This window comes from Plutella xylostella, chromosome 9, assembly GCF_932276165.1.
Source record: "Plutella xylostella chromosome 9, ilPluXylo3.1, whole genome shotgun sequence".
Lineage (NCBI taxonomy): Eukaryota > Metazoa > Arthropoda > Insecta > Lepidoptera > Plutellidae > Plutella > Plutella xylostella.
Window position 1 is genome coordinate 2,665,665 of NC_063989.1, and position 27,191 is coordinate 2,692,855.

At 36.6% G+C, this 27,191-nt stretch overlaps 1 protein-coding gene and 1 long non-coding RNA gene across 2 annotated transcripts in view; one reads left to right on the plus strand and one right to left on the minus strand.

Moving 5' to 3' along the window:
* LOC105381973 overlaps positions 1-27,191 on the minus strand; it is a 154,956-nt gene that overhangs the window by 3,865 nt on the left and 123,900 nt on the right. Inside the window, exons 3-4 of the mRNA XM_038121988.2 lie at positions 17,761-17,838; positions 16,124-16,305 (exon numbers count right to left, since the gene is read on the minus strand). Of these exons, the coding sequence (XP_037977916.1) occupies positions 16,124-16,305; positions 17,761-17,838 (260 nt within the window). The remainder of the gene's footprint in view (positions 1-16,123; positions 16,306-17,760; positions 17,839-27,191) is intronic.
* Positions 10,463-11,760, plus strand: LOC125488946. The gene is made up of 2 exons (XR_007266619.1): positions 10,463-11,159; positions 11,405-11,760. It is a non-coding gene; the product is annotated as an uncharacterized LOC125488946 (long non-coding RNA).

Sequence of the window (27,191 nt, forward strand, 5' to 3'; positions counted from 1 at the left end):
AGGCAAGAATTAGGAACATAATAAATGTAAGTCCTACGTGCCTGTATGCGGTGCTGGGTGGTCGTTTTCACGTAATTTTGTTTCACAACTTTTCGGCCATTTTATTTTTCATTTACGCCGCCGGGTCTTTTTGATATAAACTTTAATTTAACTCGGTTAACCTGTGTTCCAGTGTCGCTCTCTTGATAAATATTTTTTCATTACTGAATTTTTGCGATCCTTTGTGCGGGCGTGATGGTATTTCCGACCAGTTTAAATGCGATATAACTTGACCGAGCGACGTTAAATCCCCTGAAATTTATGATAGGTATATACTTACGGCTTAACCGATTTTGATGAAAGTTAGCAAAACAGTAATAAAGTTGGATGTTTCGCTCACACATACAAATATGAACTTAACCCACCGCTTTCTTTCCCTTACTGGTAAAAAATCCGTCCACATCATTACAGGAAAGCCAACGGAACTTATAATAAGTAGCTATATGACAATATGACACAGTAAGCTGGCAGGCAAACCTTGTTAGCAATAAGTAAGAAGGCATGTTCCATTCCAATATGGCGACAGTCTCAGACACAAAAGCTGGAAATCCATTGGGAAAGAAAATTAAAATTTGCGTTTACTGGCTGCGGCTTGTTACGTTCCGTTCAGAACAAAGAAATGAATGGAATTTTCTTTTATTGGTCCTCTCATAGCGTGTAACGAAACGTCTTTGTCCAAGTAACTTGGCGGCAGGCCAGTAGTGGCAGTGAACATCATTGCATTACATTCACTCCTTAGATGAGAGAGTTTTAAGGACATACCGATAATTTCAGTCTTCTGAGACTAAACGGCCCCTCCTTCATATTTTTAACTACTCTTTTTTTGTTTGAGTCCTGCAATGGAATATTAGTAGGTAGCTAAAATATCATATTCAATAAAGTTTGTCCCTAACTTTTAGACTCTGCCAGGTAAGTCTAGAAATCCCTATATTATCGTAAGCAAAATAATAATTGTAATAATAAGAGATTCCATGCCTCTATCGTACTTTTAAATAACATCGCGAGCACAATGAAAAATCAACAGTTGGGAGATAAATATCGTCAATAGAAGTGAGCGAGCAACAGCACCAGCAGTCAGATATCGGAAACAAAAGTTTATAAAAGCGGCCGCCGGGCATCCGGCGATGCTGTAGGTAGCACCGAACACTGCTATAGCACCTATTGAGTTACTATCGCTGCACCTTGCACAGGTGGGTGAAGGGATTCAGGAAAGATTGAGTGGCGCTAGTGTCGCATTGTATTAAAACAAATGCAGCTGAAAAATAATCTATATTTTATTAAATTATTATCTATAGATTGGCAAGTTGCTTGGCGACCCTCCTTGCGGGGTGAAAGACGCGGAGGGGACGAGGTACCCAAGACGACAGCGGGTAGCGGGAGGGTAGCGGTGGAGGGGAACGCGTGCACTGCATGTCATTGTTACGGCAGTCTCGGCCGCGCAGCCGAGGCGGCCACATGTCTTATATAGTCTGTCATAATTTGAGTGCGACCCACACGAGATCATTGATCCTGAGACCATTAGTCTTAGGATGAGTGTTGAGGCCTTTTTAATATTATCATTATATTATTAGACGTTTAGACGACCGAATGGCGTAGTGGTTAGTGACCCTGACTACTGAGCCGATGGTCCCGGGTTCGATTCCCGGCCGGGGCAAATATTTGTTTAAACACAGATATTTGTTCTTGGGTCTTGGATGTGCCCGTAAAATGGCAATAGGCCCGCCCCCTATTACATTGGGACTAACATACACTCTGGCGAAAAGTGGGTGCAGCAATGCACCTCTGCCTACCCCGCAAGGGAGTACATTAGTACAAGGCGTGAGTGCGTGTGTGTGTGTATTATTATTAGGTATCTATAATTCGTCAACAAAATAACGTTAAAAACAACAAATCGTATAATGTCTCAATATAGGGGCTTCTTGTAGAACAGCGTACCGGATCAGTCATGCTACGCGGCTAAAGGTTGGTACTGCGCAGTCAGATACGAAAAAGTAAACAACAAAGACGAAGAGTCCATATGACAGTGCGTCAGTTGTCAGTTCTTGTAACTAGGAAAGCAACCAAAATTTATGTGATTTAATGAAAGTAATTAATGAGCAAAACACAGAGAAAAGTTACAAAATTGATGAAATTTTGAAAGAAAATGGTCATATCGTGCTTCGCCTACCCCCATACCACCCGGAATTAAATCCTATTGAACTTGTGTGGCTCGCAAGAACGTCGATTGACTCTAACTTAGATAAAGAGATAAAAGACTTAGAGTTGCTTTTCTCTAATTATTCGCCTGAAAAGTGGAGAAATTGTGACGACCATGTCATAAAAAATTAAGACGAATATTATAAATCTGATAGAGTATTTGACAATGTATTGGACAGGTATGTTATTGTTTATTTATAATTTAATGTAAATTAAACATAAAATATTATATGTGTACACTGAATTAATATGACTGGCGTACTCTAGTACATTATACTTCAAAGTAGGTATAATGTTTTTTGGTTTTTGTCTTAGATTTATAATTGAAGTTAATGAAAACGATGATGAAGATGAGGATGACGACGACGATGAACAAGTTAAAACAGAGAGTGAACATGAAAGTGACATGGAAATTGATTTATAAAATAAAACACTTTTACATAAATAAATTCAAATTGGTAGATATTCTGAAGGTAAACATCCAAATTTTAATGCTGTCAAACTATAAATTTTAAGCTAAATATGACATTTACGGGAACACTCATAGAATAAAATTTTACTTACGTCAGAAATAGTTACAAGCTAACGCGAGATTAATCCGGGCACACTTTTCTACGTGTGTAGCATGTCGTGCTACCTCGCCCCCGCCACTTCTTTCACCCCGCAAGGAGGGTCGCCAAGTAACTTGCCACATTATAATAGGCATATTATACACTTCAGCTTGATTCGTCTATTGTTTTGAGCTGTACCTTGATTGTTCGTCAGTAGATTTTTATATTTTACTTCTAATTACGTTTAAAGTGCAAAAAAATAAATATAAAAAACACTGAACACGATTACAGCAAAAACATAGACTTAAACTAATATAATGTCCTACATATCATATATACAATTTACGAATAGATATTTAAAAACCATACGTAATACGTTCAAGCAATCATTTCACAAAGTATTATTGCAAATGCCATGTAGTATCATAGAATAACAAGTACAGTAGTACCTACTTGTTATTCTATGGTAGTATTGTAAAAAAGGGGACATCACTTTTCTCGCCTCCGGTTTGTTTTAATCAACGACATTGGAAATTGGAAAATAGGCAAAAAGCGATTTCTCCAAGACAACTATAGATCACATTTCGCCCACTTACCCGAAGTATCGGTCAACCTGCACAGATGTAACTTGGCGCGCGGCCGCGTCTGCTTACTCTGGCTTACAAATACCGAAGCTACGCTACCTACAACTCTATCTCCTTGCATTTAAAGTACCATTTGCAGGTGAGCTCTGTTTTGTTAAGCTGGAGTAACCCTCAGCTGCACGGACAGTCCGATAGTCCCGCACATTTGTTACACTCGCAGTTTGGATGCTACTTTACTGCTGGGAATCTTCCGCGTATGGTTTTGTAGACTTGGGTCTAAAACTGGTATACTTTGTAAAATATAGGTTGAGCCCTATGACAAATCTTCCCGCTGTTAAATTAAAATAAAAGTCATTTGTTTGTTTCTTCCATGGGTATTATCCGTATTAATGATTATAATTTTAATATAACCACTACTTCTTATTTTTCCCGAATAACATATTATCTTATTGTAGCCAGAATGATAGCTTTTTCTCTCCGCAACCTAAAAATGATTCGATAAAATTCATCGTCCATTTTTATATCAAGAAATAAACGTTATTAGAACGTAGCAATATTCTCATACATATTGCTTAGCTAAGTCTCTACTAAGTGCCTGTGTACCCAGAGGATTCTAGGCTTAGACCCAACTTTGCACCATTTTGTACAATTTCATTTCGCAAATGCTCCGAACCAAATGAAGTTTAAGAACTCCTAAGGCACTGTATAGTGGAAGAAACTTCGAAAATAGCTAATTTGGTAAATGTATTTTTAGAATCACTTTATTGAAATTGAAAAGGTAGTTACAATAATAAATCTGTAATAAGTCTGTCTTAGTTACAATATTGGTTCATTGAACATATTGGATTGATGCATTTTTTTAAGAGATATAATTCATGTTTATCATACACGTATGCGTAAATATGGCACATTATACGTATACTATACATGTATTATGTATATGTTGTGGTATAAGTAAGCCATATATAAGTTTGTGAGCTCTCAAAGTCTCAAGGTATTTATTTGGCCAATGGGCAATATAGAGCAATGCATGTCATTGCATGTGTCCGTGACAGTTCTAATCTTTGGACACAGAAAATCCTAGATGTGGCTCCTCGTTAAAATGAATAATTGTATACCCATAAATTTTACTACAATTGCAAATTCATCTGTTACTAATTTTACAATCTTCCGGATTTACTAATTAACGACCGGTTGCCGAATGCCGTAAAACCAAACTCAGTAAAAAAAATTTGTTTTTCGGACGATATCGCGACTATGGGAGCAAAAAGGTCAAGAGACAGCAATCTGTCCTAAGTTTTGCTTATGTTTCTTCTACGGACAACTAACTACGATTGTCGATCGTTCATCGATTTTAACCTGCTTCAAAAATTATAGTCTCGGTTTGACCTGTATCCTGTATGTTTGTAATTGCATGTATGTGAGTATGTTTTTGCGCGATTATCTTATAATTATAACAGAAATCCAGCCATCTAAAGAGCATTTCTCTTGTTTCCGTGTTCTTGTTCAAATCTAATACAAAGACACGGCTGCAATGACAGTATAATACAACCTCTACTTTCCTTGGAATATTCATAGAGGGAATTTTGCTTTGTAAGTAGTAGAGTTTTTGAGTACTTTTGTAAGCACTAGTTAGGTATATTGGACAGAAAGGTGCACTTTTAAATGGGTAGAAAATTTTAAGACATATTTGCCACAGAGATGCGATGCTTTGTCACTTTGTTTCCGCAATATATAACGTTGCCTGTAAGAGATCGCTCTCAGCGATAAGGCCGCCTATTGTACATTAGTTCTAGTCTATAAGTATGTTTTTTTGTAGGTATGTCTGATTTATGTGGTGTTCAATAAAGCAATATTCTATTCTATTCTATTCCATTAACATGACTGTATTGTGTTCTCAGAGGTTCTCAGTCTCCATAACACACTTGCAAATGATCTATTTGTCACATTATAACCTGAGGTAACTTTTCGCAAGTTCCATATCTTGAAATAATGGCCATTATCACCATGATATTATGTTAAATGCTGTTTTCTGATTGGCTGAGTCAGTCATGAAGGGTAGCAGGCATAAATCATTGATGTGACCACACCTGGGTAACAAGTAACAGTTGAATCTATCGGAAACTCAATTAAATCAAGACCAAATTTTAATACTTACTCAATAATGTGTACAATACGGCCACCTACCAGGCTACCATCACTTCTAAGAACTGGGTTTTGATTCAACACATGAATAATGCATTATACAGTATGAATAATGTAATATGGGGCAGGTCTGCGACATTGCTGGATAAAAGATTCAAATGCGAACCGAACCATATTCCGCTGTTTCGTGTAATTGAAATAACACCTTCAAATACAATAAAACATACTTTATTTGCAAGAAAAAATACATCACAAGAACTTTAAAACGGTACAAAAAAGTGGCCTCATTGCTGATAGTCATCTCTACCAGACAGTTATACCTGGACCGGGAACTGAACTCAGGACCTTCGGCAAACTGCTACAGGTACAGGTAGGTACTAACAACTACGCCATCCGGATGTCTTGTATATTCCTATAATAGTAAATGTATAGTTTAGTGTACAGGACCATCTAAGTATATACCGTATTTATTCCTGCGTAGCCAGAGTAAAATTTTGTAGGATTTATGGTTTAATGATAACGTTTTATTGGCTATAACTGAGGCGATAACAATTTTATTAGGCTTATTAAAAACTGCAACGTTTTGCTTTCCACTGGGAATTGGGTGGGAACGTATACCTATTCTATGTATAATTTATAATTATAGCAGCAAATATATATTTTAAGGCCTGTATAAAAATGTTTATAAAATTTATCGGTCACTTTGACTATGAAGTCTTAAAACAAAAGTTGTTCAGAATGACCCTTTGATTCACGTCTATTCCGCTAACCATATCCTTTTGCAACATCCTGTATTATAGTTAAAAATTCACACTTAAACTTAAAAGACGTAATGAGAAGGGACGTGCCAACGGATAAACAGCTAGTGCACACACACTAACTTTTTATCCAGTAGTCGTCTCGACGTCTCTGCTAGGAGCATACAACACCAAGACGGTATATTTTAAACTACACTCACGGGCAATGAAAAGGTTCCTCTGAGAAAAACACCAAATTACACTTTCACGGAAAAGGCTAGCTTAATTATGCCTTCTGCAACATTGAAGTACATTTAACACAGCATCAGGACAGGATATTACCTACTAACCAAAATACGGGAATATTTTTTACAAATTTTAAATTAAATGCTTGAAAAAATTGGGGTCATTTGGTGTCGGCATTTTGTGAGTGGAACTATTTCATTGCCCATGAGTGTAATACTAGCAAGGGTTAAATTTGAATGAAAATATTTACTCTCCCAAGTCCTTCTCTGCAGAGACCGGGGTAGGTAGGTAGATAGAATAAAATATAAGTACATAATAAATTACATAAAAAGGCCAAACGCCGAAGTCAGGTACTGTAGTATCCAGCAGATGAACATATACCTACTGCCATAGAATAACGAGACTGCCAACTGAAAAGGGAATACTTGCTAAGAGAAATACTTAGGCTAAAACCAAATGTGAAAAACCACTTAAATTGTCTTCTTAAACTAAAGACTTTATGATGTTTGACCCTCGGTTCCACTGGTTCCACAGTCACTAACCATTCCACCATCGGCTATCCGTTATTGCTGGTCACCAAAATAACAAAACAGACATAAAATACAATAGGTATTAGAAGTTAGAAGCAATAAGAGGCATTATCGCTAGCGATCTATTACAGGCAAGCTTCAGGTAGCGGCAGAAGACTACCCACCATGCAATCACCACCGTTAAACCACAACTTGTTGTTAAAATCTAAGTATATCCACGCACTAAAGTCCAAAGCGCACAGTGTGCCCAGTTACCCACTGTACGAACCGAGTCGAGACCATATAAAACAAAGTGCGGGTTGCTTTGCATTTAACTTAGTTTAACTTATGTAGTATATTATATGCATACTGAACACTGTGTGCCCTCCGAGCTAGGCTTATCTGGGTTCCGTATGAGTCAAATGTCTCTATCTTATATTAAAATTTATTAGCTATGCGATGGAGGACCTTTCTACTGATGAGAAATATTTCAAGGACTGAGAAAATTTACGTCCTGACCAATATTCCCTTTTTTGTGATCTCTTAACAAACAAACTGTGTATTTATCTTCACGAACTGCACAGTATTATTATGTAAGATAGGGTTTCTAATTTCAGCCCCGAAGACCACACCCGACTGTGTAGTAGTGATTAGGTTATAGTGCAAGTGATTAGTAGGCATAATATTTGTATAGAATATAACATAATTTTATTTCAGACGAAGTTCATAAAACACACACAAACAAAAAATTAAAATACAATAACAAATACTTCTAATATCCTATATTTTTTGGAATCTACTACTTTGGTAGGTACCTACTATACATTGTGTGTCAACTTTACAAATAAAACTAAACTTTACATACAAAAGGTTAACCAAAACGCACTCAAGCTAACAAGGTAAGTACGAAATCCAGGGGCAATAAAAACAGTAAACCTACTTTAATCCTGAGTCCTGAGAAACTAAAAACCTTTAAAAGCAATTACTAATCAGTCGCACTCTGAATAATCTTTCCTGAATCCGATTAAAGCTTGCTCTCCACTGTGAAAAGAACTACTTATAAATAAAAAAACTAACCTATTGGTTATGCCCCTAAGGGCGGATTCGACCAACGTCGAGTAACTTTTTACTCGAGAGTAAACTACCAGTTACTCGCGAGTAAGCAGATTTTGCATTCTACCAAACCTGAAACCAAGATAAGTAGCTTATCCCAAGAATAAAATGTTATACCGCCAAAATTTACCGTGTAACGAGCTTATCCGAGAGTAATTTTGTAATGGCGGCAGCACATCAGCTGATTAGAAAACCGTCATAATGACATATAAACACACCTGTCAAAACATAAACAAAGGTACGTTTAAAGGCAAAGTCTCCGAATAACAACAGCGAATAAAATATTAAAACATAAACAATTTCATACTTTTATAATCCATTCAAACTAAGTTGGCATGTCATTTCTATTGCATGCTTTGAAACGCAGCTATTTTTATTTTAGTTGCATTACAGTTTCGTTCCTCGTTCATTCAATTTAATCATGGTATAACTTGGTAGAATGGAAATGTACTTATCCTGGATATTTACTCGCGTATAAATTTTATTCCGGTATAGTTATTCTCGTGTAACGTGATGTTTGGACGAATTCACCCTAAGCAATATTACATACATACGCATCTTATCTGCTTATGTTATTTTTTATTGCTAAGGTGTCGGTAGTAGCACATTATATATATTATTTTATAATTTTATAGTAGAGATACCTAGATAGAAAACTCAAATTTCAATGTCCATATTTCATAATTTTGCCTAAATTCCCAGGATATCATGTATAAGTATCCTAAAGGTAAAATTCGTGCGGAAAAGCTAGTATATTATCGTATAGTTCTGCTCACACAACACAGCCCTTACCTCCGAAGGTTTCGTGACTCAACTCGCCGATAGATATTTATTTATTTCGATCCAAATATTCGATTCACGAACCCATCCATCATGTAGACGGTGACCTTTTCGAATGAAACGATTAGCCCTAAAAAATGACAAGCCATTTCTGCACGGAAGCGAAACAAAATGGCGGGCTGAGTATTGTGACAGCATACAGGGTGGAATAAAATTTTATCAATGGCCGGCCGAGGGAAAGATCTGTGAATTTTTTGGTATGTTTTTTTAATTTTAATTGCATATGTATAACTTTATTACGATCAGCAAGAACATTTTTATAAAAAAGGTACTTAGTTCTTTTGTACAAAAAAGACACGTTATGTTCTTTGAATATGACAAATTAGTTTTCGCTTTCAAGCTATTACTCACTTTGATTAATGGATAAAAATCGACCGTTGGATATTTTCTGCTGGCTTCTTTAATTAAACCCGGTGCTTATACTCAAGGAACTAATTTTAATAAACTAACTGAAAAAATATTGTCTAAAAACTATGTTAAAAATCAGCTCATTATACTGAACTACTTAGGTATAATTATTTTGCATGAATTTGTGGCATCGCTTTAGTTAAATAAATTATAATTTAAAATAACAAATTCAAATTCATTCGATGTACTCACACTAAAAACGACAATAACACGACATAAAAAACTAGCAAAACATGAATGAATTAAATGAATAACTAAAATGCACAATAGTTAATAAATTGATCATCAAAATAATATAAATGCATACAATTTTTATTTTTAATAATAATTAATACTTACAGCTTTACAATTACCTAATTTTAATTGTTGTTGAAATGTTTAATTTCACTATAAAGTGCGCCATTAAAATTCAGGTCACAATGAAATTATACAACAAACGCTCAACATTTATATCTCGGATTTATTTTGTCATCAAAAGCTTTAATTTTACGGTTTGGAGATAGTGGAATAATGGTACACACATTATTGGTTTAAATGTACATAAGTATTATGCAATTAGTATGTTGCTGTCACTGTCTTTCACAGTTTGGGGAGAATGAAATTAATTCAGCAATACCTGAAAATTCATTGGTACCTATCTGGATTCAAACCCACAGCTTCACGAATGAGAGCCGAGACCTTATCCGTTACGCCACCACTATAGGTATTTCATAATTAACTGAATGCGTAAGTAAATAATATCGATAGCGACGCAGTATGATTTCCCGTGCGAATTCCGAATACCAACTGCCATTACGGATTATGGACTACCATACGAGCTTCCCTTTACACATTTCAAACGCGCGAATTCAAATATCGAATGATAAACGAGGTAATGTTGCCATATATCACGACGTGCCAGTTGTGCCCAGTTATTTGTATCTGGCAATCTTCATGGTGATGACGTCATTAGCCAGTGCACTATTGTGTTGACGAGTTATGGGCTCATTGAAAGATGACATCATGCGTGTTGCGGTACAACTAGGATTTTTATACATAGGCTTATGTTTTGGCTAATTCCATGCATCTCTAATCTGACTGGGTTATGCTTTGCTGCACGGCTAGTATGGCCATAATAAGACAACATGTGAAGTGACTGTTTAAATTGAGTCACTTTTTGATATCAGTCTTAAATGTTAGCATAGGGTGTACATGGGACTCATTTTATTTGCGTGATTGGGCATTAGTCCCAGTGACACTGTAACTTTTCTGCTCTGTGCAAATAGGTTTTTCAAATGTTATTTTTTTCCGAAAATCTCTCATTTGTGGTTTTTGTTTGTATTGTCTATGGTTTTTTGACAATTAAAATGTCACCAAACGTCAAACTTGAAGAAAATTTTGACTGTTTGGTGCTTTCGAGAGTTTCGAGTGTAATGTTTTGGTAATATTACTTTGCTTTGCGCTACCCCATGGATTCATATTGGCTCATTAAACTACTTTATTGAGTTTCTAGGACATCGTCTCATCAAATGATATACGACCAAGCTTGCTCCCGACCAAGCACGCTCAGATTCCTTGGGAGCTCCTGCTATCGGCAGCCGTCGATGCAACGGATCCCTGAGACGAAGAACAAAACAGCATGCCACCTGACTGATGACCCACCCACTGTCTACCCGGACCCAGGAGCTAGAAGGCCTTGAGAAAAAAGCCCGGGCAGGATCCTGACGGGCACAGCAGAATATCATCTTCGATGCATGTCCGACGGCCTGACTGAATAATATTTATATAATCAATGGAAGGAAAAAACAGAAGGTAAGTGCCAGTACCCGTGACATGTTATTATAGTTGGGCATATGCACACAAAACCACTCAAAAAACTTTTTTCACATGGCACTACTTGGTTGGATAGGCCTAAACCCTTCCTTCATTGGAAAGAAACCTGTACCCCAGCAGTGGGTACGTGATGGGTTATGATGATGATGAAGATGACAATAGGAGTCATAATCTTAGTTCGTAAGTATAACTAAAATCTAATGAAACATTTTTGATTGTTACAGAACATTGAAATTGGCTTGTAGGCAAGACGGAAGATGGTCAAAACCGGTCAGAAATTGATGGCCTAGACACGGTTGGAGAGCTCTTGTTGGCAGAAACCACCTGAACACGGTCAGATGACATCAGCAACCTTGTGGTGATACAATGAACCCGAGCGGCACCGAACTGAAAAAGTTGAAGAACTTGGCATACATACTATGAGACCCATTTGATGACTGATATAAGCCAAGTTCAGACTGATTATTGTGATAGTTGATAACTAAGAATACCTAATATGCTTTTATGGTGTGTGAAATAGTATACTTTTTATAATTTATTAATTAAAAGTTTAATAAATGTTTTACTTACCTAAAGAAAATATTATATTTTTATAACCGTTTAATTTAGTTGTACATGCTAGCATACCCACTTATTTTTTTATAGTTAGTGTGTAGTTGATAAATAATAAAGCTTGACTAGGGTTTGTCACTGTAGTGAAAGGATTAGTCGCTGACTACCCGGTGTGCCGGATGTATTCAATGTACAGTTTATATGATTTACACTTCATGAACTCCACATTTAGCATTCAAACTATTCAATTAGCCACTTCATCTCAGTTAGTGTGTTGTTCACATGTTGTTGATAAATCATAAAGACTGACTAGGGTTTGTCGCTGTGGTGAAGGATTAGAATGAGTCGCTGACTGCCCGGTGTGCCGGATGTATTCAATGTACAGTTTATATGATTTACATTTCGTGAACTCTATATTTAGCATTCAAACTATTCAATTAGCCACTTCATTACCTGCATACTTTGACGTGAATAGGCAAACTTAAAGTATAAGTATGGGAGACAACTGAAAATCTGTGGTTTGTTCCTAAGGGCAAACATATGCGCTGAGTTGCTTCGCTTTTGGTCTGCTTCAACACACATATTTCGCCTCTTAATTTAACTGTACAAATGTTTAAGTGGAACAAATTAATGTCTATCTATCTAACTTCTTAGCACATGTGAGCGACAGGATTTGAATCCACATTTCTTCCGTGAGGGGCGGGCGCTTACCCGTCTGAGCTAACACCGCTACATATAAGTAATATACTTAATGTATAATTTTAGTCAAATAAAAAAGAGGATGTGTGTTTTGACAAATGTTGTTTTTAAAGCAATTTCAACGGGTTATTAGAGTCCCGGATCATCCTCCCTATAAGTATTATAGTAATTTTCCTTTCCTGCATCTCTTCTTGTAGAGCAAGGATGAAATTAACAAAAACTAAACAAATAATTATTTGTGTCACATGTTATCACCACCTTCGAACTTGAGTGATATAATGCTACCTAAACAAATGTCAAACTGAGACATGTGTGGATAAATTGGTACACCCATGTTAGGAAATAAGACAAATCTTCCAATCTCGCTGTCAAAATTGTAACTCACATCTTGTAGTGATTATTTTGTGTTGGCCATGTTAGCGTTTGTGAGGACAACTGGTATCACACAATTTGTTGCAACTAGCTGTCATTTATATCTTGTCACCGCCATACTGTGCTACGCGTGCTGGGTCGGTGACAAAAGCAAACTCTAGTTTTTGTTACCACAACTAAAAATATATATTTTAAAGACAAAAATTATTAAAGTTTTTTCAAATAAAGCTCCTCCTATTGCGCTGAATACAATGTGTGATTATTTTTTAATAATTATTCAATTTTCGAAGGCAATATCAATAATATGTAACTAATAAAAATGCTCTAGATAAGGGTTAAGATAAAAACACATGACAATAATAACCTAACTTTATGTAGATAAGTCATGTTGTAACATTATTTACAGAATTTGACACTTTACAAATTTAGTACACTACAGCCGCGACTTACCCGTAACATAATTATTTTGAATTTACGATTTACCAGATCAATAAAACACAATTGAATTGATTAATAGGCAATACAACTGTAGGCAATTACTATTATCTTGTCCGTACTAAATGAATCATAGTATTGAATGCTAATAATAATGATATTATAAAAGTTAAGTATAGGCACTATTAGAGAAAAAATTAAAATGCACATTTCTGGTTTTAACTGTTTCATAATCTCTGCATATACAGGTTATCTGTGGGATCTCAGAATTTATATTTTAGACAGAGACAAGCTTTCTACACCTAAATTTTATCAAGACATGGTAAAAGTAACAGTACTGTACTAAATTATTCTCTTCACCACACAGTTTATACTTCAAGTTCTGCAAATCTACTTTCATTCTTTTTTGTGTCCAAACCAGGACTATACCACAGTAAAGAAATAACTTGTACTTCCCGAAATGTTTCAGCAAAAAGCGGCAGCATCCTGAAACCACAACTCTAAGCTTTTATTCCATTTCTCACAAAACACACACGTAATTTCAGGCCTGAAATCCGGTCACGTCTGCTTCCGCCTTATTATGTGGGAGAGTACTGTAACCACTGCCTTAGGCGGTATTCACACTTTTACCAGAATTGAAATAAATAACTGACTGATATCATAGAGAGTTCAGCCGCTGATTTGAGAGTTTGAATCGTTGCTTTAAAAGCGAACCTTTAATATTTTTATATTCGGATTTTTTTCCTTGTTAGATCTAGCTAAAGATATCACTTTAATACCTACCAGCTTCTAAGTGGCTCTCTTTCAAAAATCTAAGCGCACTTTTAAAACCCGCTATGAATATCCGAAGTGTAACTTTTGTCGTGTAAACTTTTTCCTCGTAAAAAGTGATATATGAGCCTAAGGGTGCTTTTCCACCAGAGATGTGCTATGCAGCTATGCTGCGAAGATGTGATATCTACGCTACGAAAATATGTGACCGTTTCCACCAATACTACGCTAGGTAGCTGTGCGAGGAAGATGCGCTACGAAGATGCGCCGCCGCAAAGTAGCTGTGCGAGAAAGATGCGCATCTCGAGCTTTTTGCTTCCACGATGGCATGTCTACTTTCAGTGAAAAACGCGGGCATACTGTAGGTCTGCTCTGCACATACATAGCCACACCACTCGCGATGGTCCATAGCACATATCCATAGCACGCATCCATAGCACACATCCATAGCACGCATCATTCCATACAAAAAACATATCTTAGTTGAATCCGTTTCCACCAGTGCTAAGCTATGTGCACCAATAAATATGATTGGTGGATATTAAACGCATCCATAGCATCGTAGCATAGCACATCTCTGGTGGAAAAGCACCCTAACTGTGCGTGTAAGGATCCACTGGTGGCTTTTGATGTTAGAAAATCCATGTTAATGATAAAAGTTTCAACATCTTTCCGTTTAACGCCCGATTTTCAGACAAATTGGCGCTTTACATCGTTACAGTAAAGCCCAAAATAGCTGTAAAGTTTTACAATGACTCATTTCGTGCTGTTCTAATAAAATATTTATGACGCGGAAATTATAATCTGAGACAACGGCGTACATTTGTCGGGATTTTAAATTGTACTTAATTTTTACTTGAATACGCCAAAGCAAAAACGAGGTTTTATGTGTTGACTTGGATGTACGAGCATGTTTGTTTCAAATGTTCATATTATTTTGTAAAAACTGATATTTCGTTGTAAAATTACTAAACAAGCGGTAATTTATACATAAGTACCTATATAATTTAGATCAAGCTAAGTCTGGCCACGAATCATGATCATCTAAAATAGAATCATAGAACAAACCATTTACAAAAGGTTAGCCATAATTACCATATTATTATAAGAACTACTTATTCAGTACAGTCATTGTTCCAATTACCGTAGTGCTTTATGACTGTAACAAAGATACACAAAGGAAATCCTTCGCAATAAAAACTGAAACAAATTCTACTGATTTGCATTGCTAAGTATTACATTCTAGGTTTTGCCTGCCAGCTTCGCTACATTTTTAAGCCTTGGAAATTGGGGTGGTCAAATAAGAACAAACTGATTGACAAGCTTTCACAATCATAATACAGTAAAGAATTACTAGGATAGGATGTAGTTTAGAATCATGAGCTTTGTGATGGGTCCATTATAATTTCATGTCTTCGGCACGACCGTGACTACAAATTTAATATCTTTGTAAGGTAGATATTTTATGTACAGTAAGGTGCAGATAAACCTGACCCCCCTCAGAAGCATTGTTACTATGAGAGGGGGGTCAGGTTTCTCTGCACCTTACCGTACGTACCTAGGTATGTTTTTAAAATAAAAATGTTCTTTTAATAATTATGTGATATTAACCTTAACTTAGGCTTAAAGCCAAATTGTACAGTTGAAAGCCAAAATGCCTCGCGGAGTTGTTAAATAAAATGTGGTTTTTGATACTTACAGCTCTGAGATAAGCTAATGAAACCGCTAAAAGCATGGATTAGCGAAGGCTGTATATACGATGCTTAATCAAACGCAGACAGGATTAAAAGGGAAACTAAGTCCCCGAGGGCTTAACCCTTGTCAAAAATAGATCTTAAGACGATTTAATCGGGTTTTGTATAATTAATACAAAAAATAAGCTTCATTGAGATAAAATTCCATAAAACACAATTGGTAAGTATCTACAGAAATATTTTTGGCTCTTGCGACGTTTTTATACGATACGATATACTGTCTCACCTAGTCAAGGCTCAAATTATTGCATAAATATTACACATGAATTAAATATACATATGTTTCCTTTCTCGCAAATACATGCACTTTCCTTCAAAGTACCAGGAGACCACACAATCAAAGAGGTAACTGAAACATACCTTAATCATGGCCTTGAGCAGCGCGTACCGGGTGAAGACATTCCTCTCGGTCTTGGACTCGCTGTACCGTCCCATGAGGGTGACCAGCGCCTTCTTGGCCGTGTCGTAGTTCTCGTCGAGGCGCACCCGCACCGCCCGCAGCCGCTCGTTGGTCTCGATCACTTCTTCCTTCGTCTGCCCGCCTGGTACACAACACGTTGCTTAGGTTATTTTTTACAGTTTCTTTTGGTGGAAATTCTTGTTTGTTGGTTTTAAAACTTTTTCTTTGGCAAAGAAACAGTTCCACTCACAAAATTCTGAACTAAAGCCTCATTTTTTTTAAACATTTAATAAGAAATTTGAACCAAATGTTTGTAATATTCTGTTGCACTTTTAAATGTAGTTGAATATTTCATAAGGCGTCATTAAGCTATCTTTTTCTGCTAAGGAGTAATTTGGTGTTTTACTCACTGGAACTTTTACATTGCCCGTGAGTGTAGTAAGGTTTTATTTAACCGCTGTTAATAAATGTAAAAGTCTGTATTATGTTCTTCCTCGAATTTCTGCATGCCTATCAAAGGGATTCTTGTGTTGTTTATATTGGGCAAATTGTGGTATTTAATACTGCCAGAAATACTTACTTTCAGTTTGGAAAGTAGCAAATAATATTTAATAGATGAAAAAAGGGGAAAAAATATACCACGTCCGATTACACGAAACAATAAAAAGCTCGCAACCCGACAGTAGTTCCCAATCTAGACAGAACACGCTTCTAAACACAAGCTAGACACGAGGATAATTATCATCCGTCGGATGAGAGCGTGATCGGCATTGGAAGGCGATTCGTGAGGAGCGGAGAGGAAAGGATTTCCAGACAAATCTAGACTTGAACTTGTAGGTTAGACCAATTCAATGAAATTTATAAATATTTTTTCTTTGGGACAGGGACAGATGGCCGATGAAAAAAAATTTGTGATGTACATTAGTACGTCATACATTTAATTTATGAATTAATTAGTCCCTATAGTGAACGATAAGTAGTGTGTGTTTTTTACGTTTCTACATTGACGTTGAAGTTTCTAGGCACAGACCAATCGATTTAATTTATGAATTATTTAGTCCCTATAGTGAACGATAAGTAGTGTGTGTTTTTTACGTTTCTACATTGACGCTGAAGTTTCTAGGCACAGACCATTAATACACAATACTTACTAACTGATGTATTATTAGTTAAAACTCTATGTCTTACGGGAACAGGCTCGTCTTGTCCGTTGATTACAGCAGACGCGGCCTACGTGAAATACATTCGCCCCATTTTACGAAAGGTAAGCACGAAGTTACAAACAGTGCAATTTTATCAGTGTTCGACCTCGGTGTAGGCGCATATTCTGTTCTTCTTTTTAACTTTCGTCGTAGTCATCTCCGTTGTCTCTAAATCACCGCATATCAAAGCCGCTGCACGAGTTCGTTATCGACGTAAATAAACGTCACTACATCGCGATTCACCATAAATACGACCATGTGATTGGTGGAACGCGAATTAAACCAGTTTATCGACGTCGCATCAATAACAGACCCGTAAAGCGGCCGCAGGAGTAACATTGCACCACGGCGGGTCTCTCGCTCACTGATAAAACTGCACCCCACTAAGTACTCACTGGAGGTGCCCTCGTCCTTCACATCCTGCACGATGCGGCGCACGCTCTGCGTGAACTTGCCCACCAGGTTGGTGCTGGCTGCAACAAACAGAGGAACACGGTGAAGAAAGTATCATAGAATAGAATAGAATATATCTTTATTGAACACCACAAATTAAAACATACAAAGAGAACTTCACAATAGGCGGCCTTATCGCTAAGAGCGATCTCTTACAGGCAACCTTAAACATAAAGAAAATGAAAGTAAAGAAAATTTGAGGGCGGTGTACCTACTACCTAACTATACTTATAATATCATCATCATCAACATCACGTCACGACTCATCACGTCCCCACTGCTGGGCCACGGGTCTCCTTCTAATGAAGGAAGGGTTTTTTGTACTGTGTGGGACTGTATACTTGATTATAAAACACTGATTAAAGATTTTACTGCACTTTAATGAATTATTAGATAATAACAATATGCACATACGTCGGTAAGTGGGTAGAGAGAGAGATGAAGTTGACAGACGACGAAATACATATTAAAAAATATAATATCTATGTGTTGGTGTTGCCAACAGAAAGTATAGGCAGTTAGGCAGGGTAAGAATACTGGAGTCCGCGCCACCACTGAAATCGAGAACTAACCTGTCTAGCATACTATCTGAAGTTCTACATAATAAGTGCATTACAGCGAGTCGTTTTTCAGCAAATTTACAAAACTGACAATATTTATATAGTATGGAAATAAAGAATTACTTTACTTTATATTAAAAACTATCGATTCATGATATAAATTTTTACTCGAAAGTCATTGTGGTCACTCCTGAGCTGGCCTATCAGCCCTCCAAGGCATGATATTGACTTTTAGGACATCCTGTATACTCATACGTACCTATACTGTGCTATAGCTGGAAGTCTGGTAAAATATTTAATACTAGCTGTTTTGCACGAACGTGGGAAAAATAAAATTGGAAAATGCTTTGAATTGAAACATCTCTAAAATCCAATATCACATAATAATTTAATCCGGACATGCGGCCACTCGGCCAGACCATACATAATGCACATTAAATATCAAAATGCGGTAGTCCAAAGTAAAGGGAGCCTGTTGGAAAGTACAGTCATGTTTAAAAGTGTTGTTGACAAAAAAAAACCTAACATTATACTAGGTATTATTATGTAAGTACTTACTTACATAATAATACCTAGTATAATGTTAGGTCACACATTTCTGATGTCATTTTCAGAAGTATAACGATAGAGACATAATAATCATGATGCATGACGTAAATATCATGCCCGATCAAGGTTTTTTTTTGAAACAATGACTAGATTATAATATAATTATAATTTCTAGGACTTTACTTCTATTTTCCAAGGTTTTCTTTCTGTTTAATTTTCCATCCTGTTTACAGCTGTAAAACTATGCCCTAACAAAATCAGGTGCAATTTTTTATGAAGTGACTTTAGTAAAAATAACCTTCTCTAATTTGAAAAAAAAACAATCATAAACAGATTTTGTTCACAACTGTACCTACGTACTAAGTGTGACATTCTGGAAGCGCGGCGGCCACAGCCAACTGGAATAAGTTTGAATTTGAATTTGGAATCAGGAGCTTAGTGTTGTCGGTTGTGTCTGGTTGTGGGTAGGAAATCGTTGTTTGCTATTATAAAATCATAATACAGCATGTTGCAAATCGAGTTAGTGAGCACTGAGCAGTGAGGTGAGGACATGACGTGACAAAACAATCTGAAATCAATGTACTTAACACCAAGGTCAGCCTTGCGATTCTGTAAAATCAGCCATCTCACTTCGATCTTCATTCTCCCTTCACCTTTCACTATGTATATGTCGCAGGCATCTGGTTTAATCTCCTGTTTGATTGAACCGCTAGCCCGTTCATTGGATGACGCTGCTTAGTTGTATGACTAGGCCGAACGTTGATTGCACAAGCGTCACAAAACGTCCAACTAGTTAGCTGACTTAAAATCAGTCAGGTGGTGAACAAAACAAATATGGCGTCTAACAGCTAACAGCTGACACAAAAAGCACCTATATTGTTAGTTTTTTGCAAATAAATTAGCTTTAAAGTGCATTATTTGTGTTAAAATAGTGTGACAACATGGATTTACCTATTATTACGCCGCGGGCGGATAGTTTCAAAGAAAAAATTGTGGCGTAACTGGATAATTATAAACAACAATATGAAGGTACGTTTATTGTTATTGTTTAGTTAATTTGTGAGATAAGAGCTTTGTAACATAGTCTTTTTGTTGACTCTTGTCTGGTCATGTTCACCCTAACCAGACATTACAAAGTTGCTATACTATATCCCATTCAACGACTCCGCTGAATGACGTTCAGTCAAGACGTCGAACGTTACAATCAACGACTTGACGAGTTGTCCTTTAGTCATACAACTGAATAGCGCCATCCAATGAACGGGCTAGTGGTTCAATCAAACAGGAGATTAAACCAGATGCCTGCGACATATATATGTCATCTCATACATTATTTGTCAAAATATCGAAATTCGATATGTCAATTTGAAAACTCACTCCGGATTCAGAATCGAGTTTTGACAATTAGCTTTATAGAATCGCAATGCAGAAGCATTGAGTATGAATGGTCTGGAGACGAAATAGGCAGACGTTCCCCTCTGGCGGGGTGGTAGGCCAGAAAGGCCCACCGATTTATAAAAACTAGTTGCAGTCTCAATTTTCACTAGACTCAATCTAGTTGGCAAAGCGTTCGTTTCATAGAAAATGATTTGTTTACATACTTAAATGACAGCTTCAATTCATAGAATATCCGGATTCCGGATTTGATCACAGATTTGGTCATGGTTTATTGTTTTTAGCTGTTTCCTAGCAACCAATGTCAAAAAAATGCAATAGTGATGTACCGGTATGTAGATATGTATTAATCGACAAAAAAGGTCATAGTTGGGAAGCGTCCGTAGTCGAATTGGCTTCAGTAATCGTAACTGATCACTGACACGGTCACAACTGACACGGTCAGCCATTGGTAGGTACAGCATGAGTTACCGATTTCAAATGGTTCTTTTGTGGACGCTTCCGTGCTTCGGACAGGACGTTAAGCCGTGGGTCCCGGTTGCTGCTTCGGCAGCAGTCGTTAAGCCTAGTCAGAGGCCGCCCGAAGGGGCGGCTTGAAAGCGTCTGACCGTCGGGTTGCCCACTTACTCGACAACTTCAGTGCATTGTACTCATTCAAAAACGGCGATACTGCTCGCGTCCTATCACGTGAGTAGTATCAAATGTACAGCGAAAAGCGGGTGACTTCGTTTATTAATCATTCCTAATAAAATTTAACTATACCTAATTAATTTCAAATTAGTATTTCTAACCCATGTTCTCGAATTCATCGATAACACTTATCGATAATTGTTACATCCATTGGCAAGAAAAATGAAGACACTGTGTTCATTATTAAATGTCACTTCACGTAACCCTTATTGCTGGGAATTAAAAGTCATAATGATATGTCCCATGAGACATAATCATGGTAAACGGTAAAATTCCCCCCGCAAAAATTGGCAGACTTTTTTGTATCAAGAAAGATCGCTATGACGCTTCCCGAGGGTACACCCGAGTCCGCGTTGTTCTATGTGCAGAAGGTATTTTAATACTAATACGAGTATGAATGGAATGGTAGATAAAATTGCCATTACAGTTTTAGTTAACCTCCATTTGAAGCAGATTTGTCAAATCTAGTTTGAAAAGGATAGAATTTATCCGATAGATAGAACCATTTGAGAGTGGAAATTAGAAACGCATGCAGCAGCCACAACACCGCAATGCACTCAGTGGCGCATCATGTCGGCTTAGCCAATGGGAGCTGGTCTAACGCACCCTGGTGTAGCGAAATTAACCAATAGCTGCTCTTTGTTTCTGAGATGACGCAAACCGCTTAGAGTTGGATCTATTTTGAAATGATCATAATGAAATTGATTTAATATTGTGACGTTTTTAATGTTTCAGATTGCAAAATCGTTGCAATAATTCTCAATAATTTATGAAGTACCTGCCTAAGACCAATAATATAAATGCGAAATTAAAGCTTATTACTTCAACCCATTGCTGGAGCAATTAATTAAAGTTCGCTCATTATAACCCTGTTTATACTGAGCTGTACAGCAAAGCGTTTTACAGTAATTTACGTCTGAGCTCTAGATTTTAATTTTAATAACTGCAGGCGTTTAATACGGTGGGAAGTTTTATTATGCCAAGAACTGGAGTACTCGGGAATTCCCCTGGCTCTAATGGCGTTAATTTTGGCCCCATAATTGTCACACAAAAGGAACGCTTAATACAACAAGATAGAGTCGTGGTTAGGTTTTGTTTTCCGAAGCTTCGGTGCTCTGTGCGAACCACGGCCCTATGTATTTCTATTAAGAGTGCCGTTTGCTTGTTCGTTAGTTCGTCGATTTAAAGAGTGACTCCCATGTTTTCACGGGCGAGAGAGAGTTGAAAGAGTAACTGAAAAAGTAATTGAAAGAATTCTGATATTTTACAAATTTTTATACTGGAAGATCCCCACTGGAGATTGTTTCAAGCCGAAGCCCATGCTAGAAATAGTCTTTCATCATAAACCCATCACATCCCCATTGTTGGGGCACGGTTCCCCATCCAACGAAGAAAGGGTTTTAAGCCTAGTCCTAGTGCGGGTTGGTGGACAAATATAGTCATTATTTCAATAATCTTACTTAAAGCTAAGCGTACATCCCACAATAAAAATGTGAGAATGGTCATTGTGTCGGAAGTCTTGCTTCTTATGATATTATGTATTTAATGTAGTTTATAACTATCTCTTGTTTTCACACGATACCCATTTTCATTCTTTCTATTTCCTATCAATGTGGTTGTCTGGAACAGATTACTTTTAGTAATAAGGCCACCGATTGTGCTATTTATTTTCTTTTTATGTTTGTACCTAATACTGTTTCTGTTTGTATGCAATAAAGAGTATTTTATCTTTATCTTTATGTTACAGCTGCATTAGCCGGGAGCAATGGCCGTTAGGTTCGAATATTATAGGAACGAATACCAGCGGAAGATAAATGCATTTTCCTAAGCTTTTAGTTCGACACCGGAACCAATAAGCCTTATTTGTGAGGCTTTTGAGGTTGCACTCGATCTCGGGAAGAATTATAGAATTAAGTTCTTGACATGATGGAGATTTCTTGTAAGAAAGAATTAAAAATTTACATTAATATGTATGATCCTCTTTAACAAGCTTTTAAGACGAAGATAATTCTTCGTCTTAGAGGATCATTTTCATCAGGTATTCAAATAAATTCGATTTTAGTAATTTATAGTGAAATCTACAATAAAACATATAAAGTCATACAAGTTAGACTATAGTACACCGTAACTTTTTAAAGCTACGTTGGCGGGGAAACACATTACACTCATACACTCCGTGTCACAGTTACCCCGCCGCATCTTGCCTGCAGTTCCCCCGCACTCGGGGGCAATATTTACACTGTAAATACAATTTCTAGAGGTGAACTCAAATAACTAGAAATCTTGCGACGGAGATGCGACACATACCGTGTATGTGTACTGTAATAGTTCTGTGATACTAGATTTTACAAAAAAGTTACAGTATGTAGTGAAACACACGTTATGCTTAGAATCAGTCGTAGAGTTTTCATATTTAGTTGAAGCACATTGTTTTTTGTAAATTGGGTCTTTTGTAAGCTGATCGGATGGTCACTGTGATGTATTTAACAGTCAAGCTAAACTAAATTCTGTAATTTTATACACTTAGGGCTTATGTTACAATACTCAGATAAGTGTTATCTGAGGAATAAAATTGTTGCTGTCGCATCTGGATGTTTGTATTAGACAGTGACAGCAATCATTTTATTCTTCAGATAAGTATTATCTGACTATTGAATAATCAGCCTTTAGGTACAGAAATATAAAATTCTAATTTTTCATTTGAAACGACCTATCCTAGCTCTCGAGTTTTAATGAGAATAAATGGCGCTTCCGATGCCAACCGCGACACTTTCATAAATTTATTATCCGTTACTTATTGATTTAGCAGCCGCCTCAGTATTCGCGATAGACTTTCAGCGGAAAAGCCTGTTTACATAGTTTTTTAATGAGTCATATCTGTAAAAGCTGTATAAACATTGTAAGTGATTCGTACGCGAGCCATGTACAGTCAGCTGCATAAGTATCTATACACTTTTGTAAACTGCCCTTTCAGTCATCCCAACATTGATGGTTTGTTAAGTAGGTAATTTGACAAAGTACAAAAGTGTATAGCTACTTATTCAGCTGACCGTACCTTAAAGAATACAGTCAACAAAATAGATCAAATGCAAACAGTTAGACCAATAGATGGAGATAGATGAATCAATGCCTTTTCCTAGCGCTGAAAAAAAATGAACAAAAAATGTAATGGTAATTTTAAGGTACAAATTAAATGAATACCTATCAGTAGTCAAAAGTAATGCAATATACTTAGTACGATTTATAAAAAAGCCTTCATATTTTTTTTCGTAGGCAATAAATAAGGAATCTATTTTATTTGAACATAAAATATTCTCCCGAGGGAGGCTTTGGCGCGTCGCGTCGTAGATATCTGATTTTCAGTGACTTTATGCTATTTGGAATACGTTTACATATTTATTTTCCCTGCCTGAAAAGTAAAATAATATAATATATGTATAGTATATACCTACATATATTATATTATATGAACCAAACACACGACATTTTATTAAAATCAAAGTTAGATTCCTTTAAAAACATACATATACATAGAGACACAAAATGTATAATAGGTGACTTTATCGCTGGAAACAATCTTTAACAGGAAACCTACCGCAAAAGAAATATACCTAAATTAGGTCGTATTTAAATTTACTTTCTACTTTTTAGAGGTTTTATACAATCAATGTACTACTACTAAATTAGGTAGTATAAATTTACTTACTATTACTTTTTACAACGTACTTAAATCATATAAGGCCAATCCTATTCATGTCCATTAGGTCCAATAATTCGAGTTAGATCGGCGCCATTTCACAAATGGTTGGGTCAAATTGGCAAGAGCTGAACTGACCCCAATTAAGTGCCATTGTGTGCTGGAGAAAAATAAAAATTGGATTCACATTTACATTTGGATGATGCAAACTATGTATACTTACTGCATTTTTTCATACTTGGCATAAAATGTAAATAATTTAAGTGTGCACTAATAACCTCTGTTCTATAATATGTCATCATAGTTAATACCTAAATCGATTTTTTTTTCTCGTCACTTAAATTGTAATAATTTTTCCAAAAATTTCAGTTTTCAAAAGTTTGTGTAAAACGCAAAACTCATAAAAGATAGAACTTCATTTACGGTTTCATTCTCCTGTTTTCATTGTGAGTGAGGAGTCTTGATGAGTACGAAGTTTACGATCCTGAGCACAGAGTAGAGATTGTTCAGAGAGAACTTTGGTGACCTTGACCTTGATTGTTTTTAATATTTCGACTGCGAGTTAAAATTTACATATAAATTCGGTTTTAGGTTTTTGTCATTTCATGGTTTATTTAAGAATAAAATTCTTATAAACGGATACATCTGCCTAAATACAATGAAGTAAATAGAATATAATTATGAGCCAGATCGCCACCGTTGCTGAGGAAGGTGTCCAAAAGGCGGGCTGGGTTTCCTCAATGAATAGATTTGAGTACATTTTTTTTTGTTTTTTTTTTTGTTTATTTAAGTATTTGAAATTTAGGTGAGTAGTCCTATTTGCAAGCGAATGATTTATTACAAGTATATTCACTATTCTTTTCACTACACTATAAGCTTTTATAACCAACGACACATTGTGAAGGGTGCTGACGCAATCTTGGGTTTACAGTCAAGATATAATTAACTATTACTTCAGTTATAAACTTTCCAAAATACAAGACGTCACCTTATTTATCTAAGTGAAATCTTGTATTTAAACTCATTGGAAGGTTGGGTTTGTGGTGTTAGCATCTTTTATCAGACAGATCTTTTAGTTGTTGATCAACTGATTAGTTCTGCCATTCCATGTGGTAATTTGACGTTTACTTTTTACGTCACATCGATACTTGGATCTGAGATGCTCCTAAGATGCTCTTAAGAAAGGTCTGATCTGCCAAATCTATTTTAGATGCTACAGAGTGTGCAATAATCCGACAATAGGTGATCAGAAGGGTCACTCTCTAAATCTAAAAATGAACGAACGAGATTTGTAAATTCCAAATTTGCACTCTTTATTCAACGAGAAAGAGTGGTGGATAGCTGTGCAGTTCTGTTTTTCCGAAGCTTCTGAGCCCTGCGGGAACACAGCTCATCATCACGACCCATTACGTCCCCCCTGCTGGGGCACGGGTCTCCTTCCAATGAAGGAAGGGTTTAGGCCTAGTCCACCACGCTGGCCTAGTGCGGGTTGGTGGACTCAGCTCTATCTTGTTGTATTATAAGCTTGCCGATTGCGCGTAAATTTTCGTTCGTTCGTTCGTAGAGTTATGACAGAGTGACCCCCAGGTTATGGTTTTCTCACGACGCTGCGCTGATGCAGTAGTCACGAGCAGCTTCTTCCCTGATCGCTGATTGGTCACGATTACACATTCCTTGCTTAACTCGGCACTCTAATTGGCTATTCAGTGATAAGCCGTTGTTTATGACCTCATTAACGAATATGAGTCATATTGATTGTTTATGAAAGATATTAAAAAAGGGAAAAAAAACGATTTATTATGACAGCTTCATAGTTCCGCCTTCAAGCCAATGGCAGAGGTCTTCATTAATTACAAGAACCTTTCTTACTGAATAAAGTACTCGCCAACATAATTGAAACAAATGAGCGTAGATTTTGATGAATTGGTAAGGTAATTCATGATCCTTAATTGGTCACCTGTATAACCGATTTTGAAATGAAACCTACGAATTCATTGAACGTTTTTTTTACAAATTATGAATCTGAAATTCTGTGTACAAACAAATATAATATAATTTCAGCAGATAACAGGTGTGCGAGATAGTTTACGAGAATACCGGACCAGAATTAACGATGTCGGATTACTACCGGACATTAAAATAAAATATATCTACGACGTAGGTATCCAGTCTTTATTGGATGGTCCAGGAGGGTCACTTTATATGACGAAAAACGAAGTTTAGGAGAGCTGCTGCGCGATTCACGACCATATTATCTCGTATTAAACGTGCCGATTGCACGACAGCTCTCGCTCGTTTGTTATTGGTCAGTATAGTGTGACCCCCTAGTAACCATAATACTGAATGAAGAAAAAGGTAGAAGTGCCTTCTCCTTGTAAATTTTTCCTTCGCTAATTTTTCACGTAGAATAATTTATTTTATTCCCGTTGTCTCCAAACACAACGCTGTCATTCGACAAAATACACATTGAACACGAAATTGT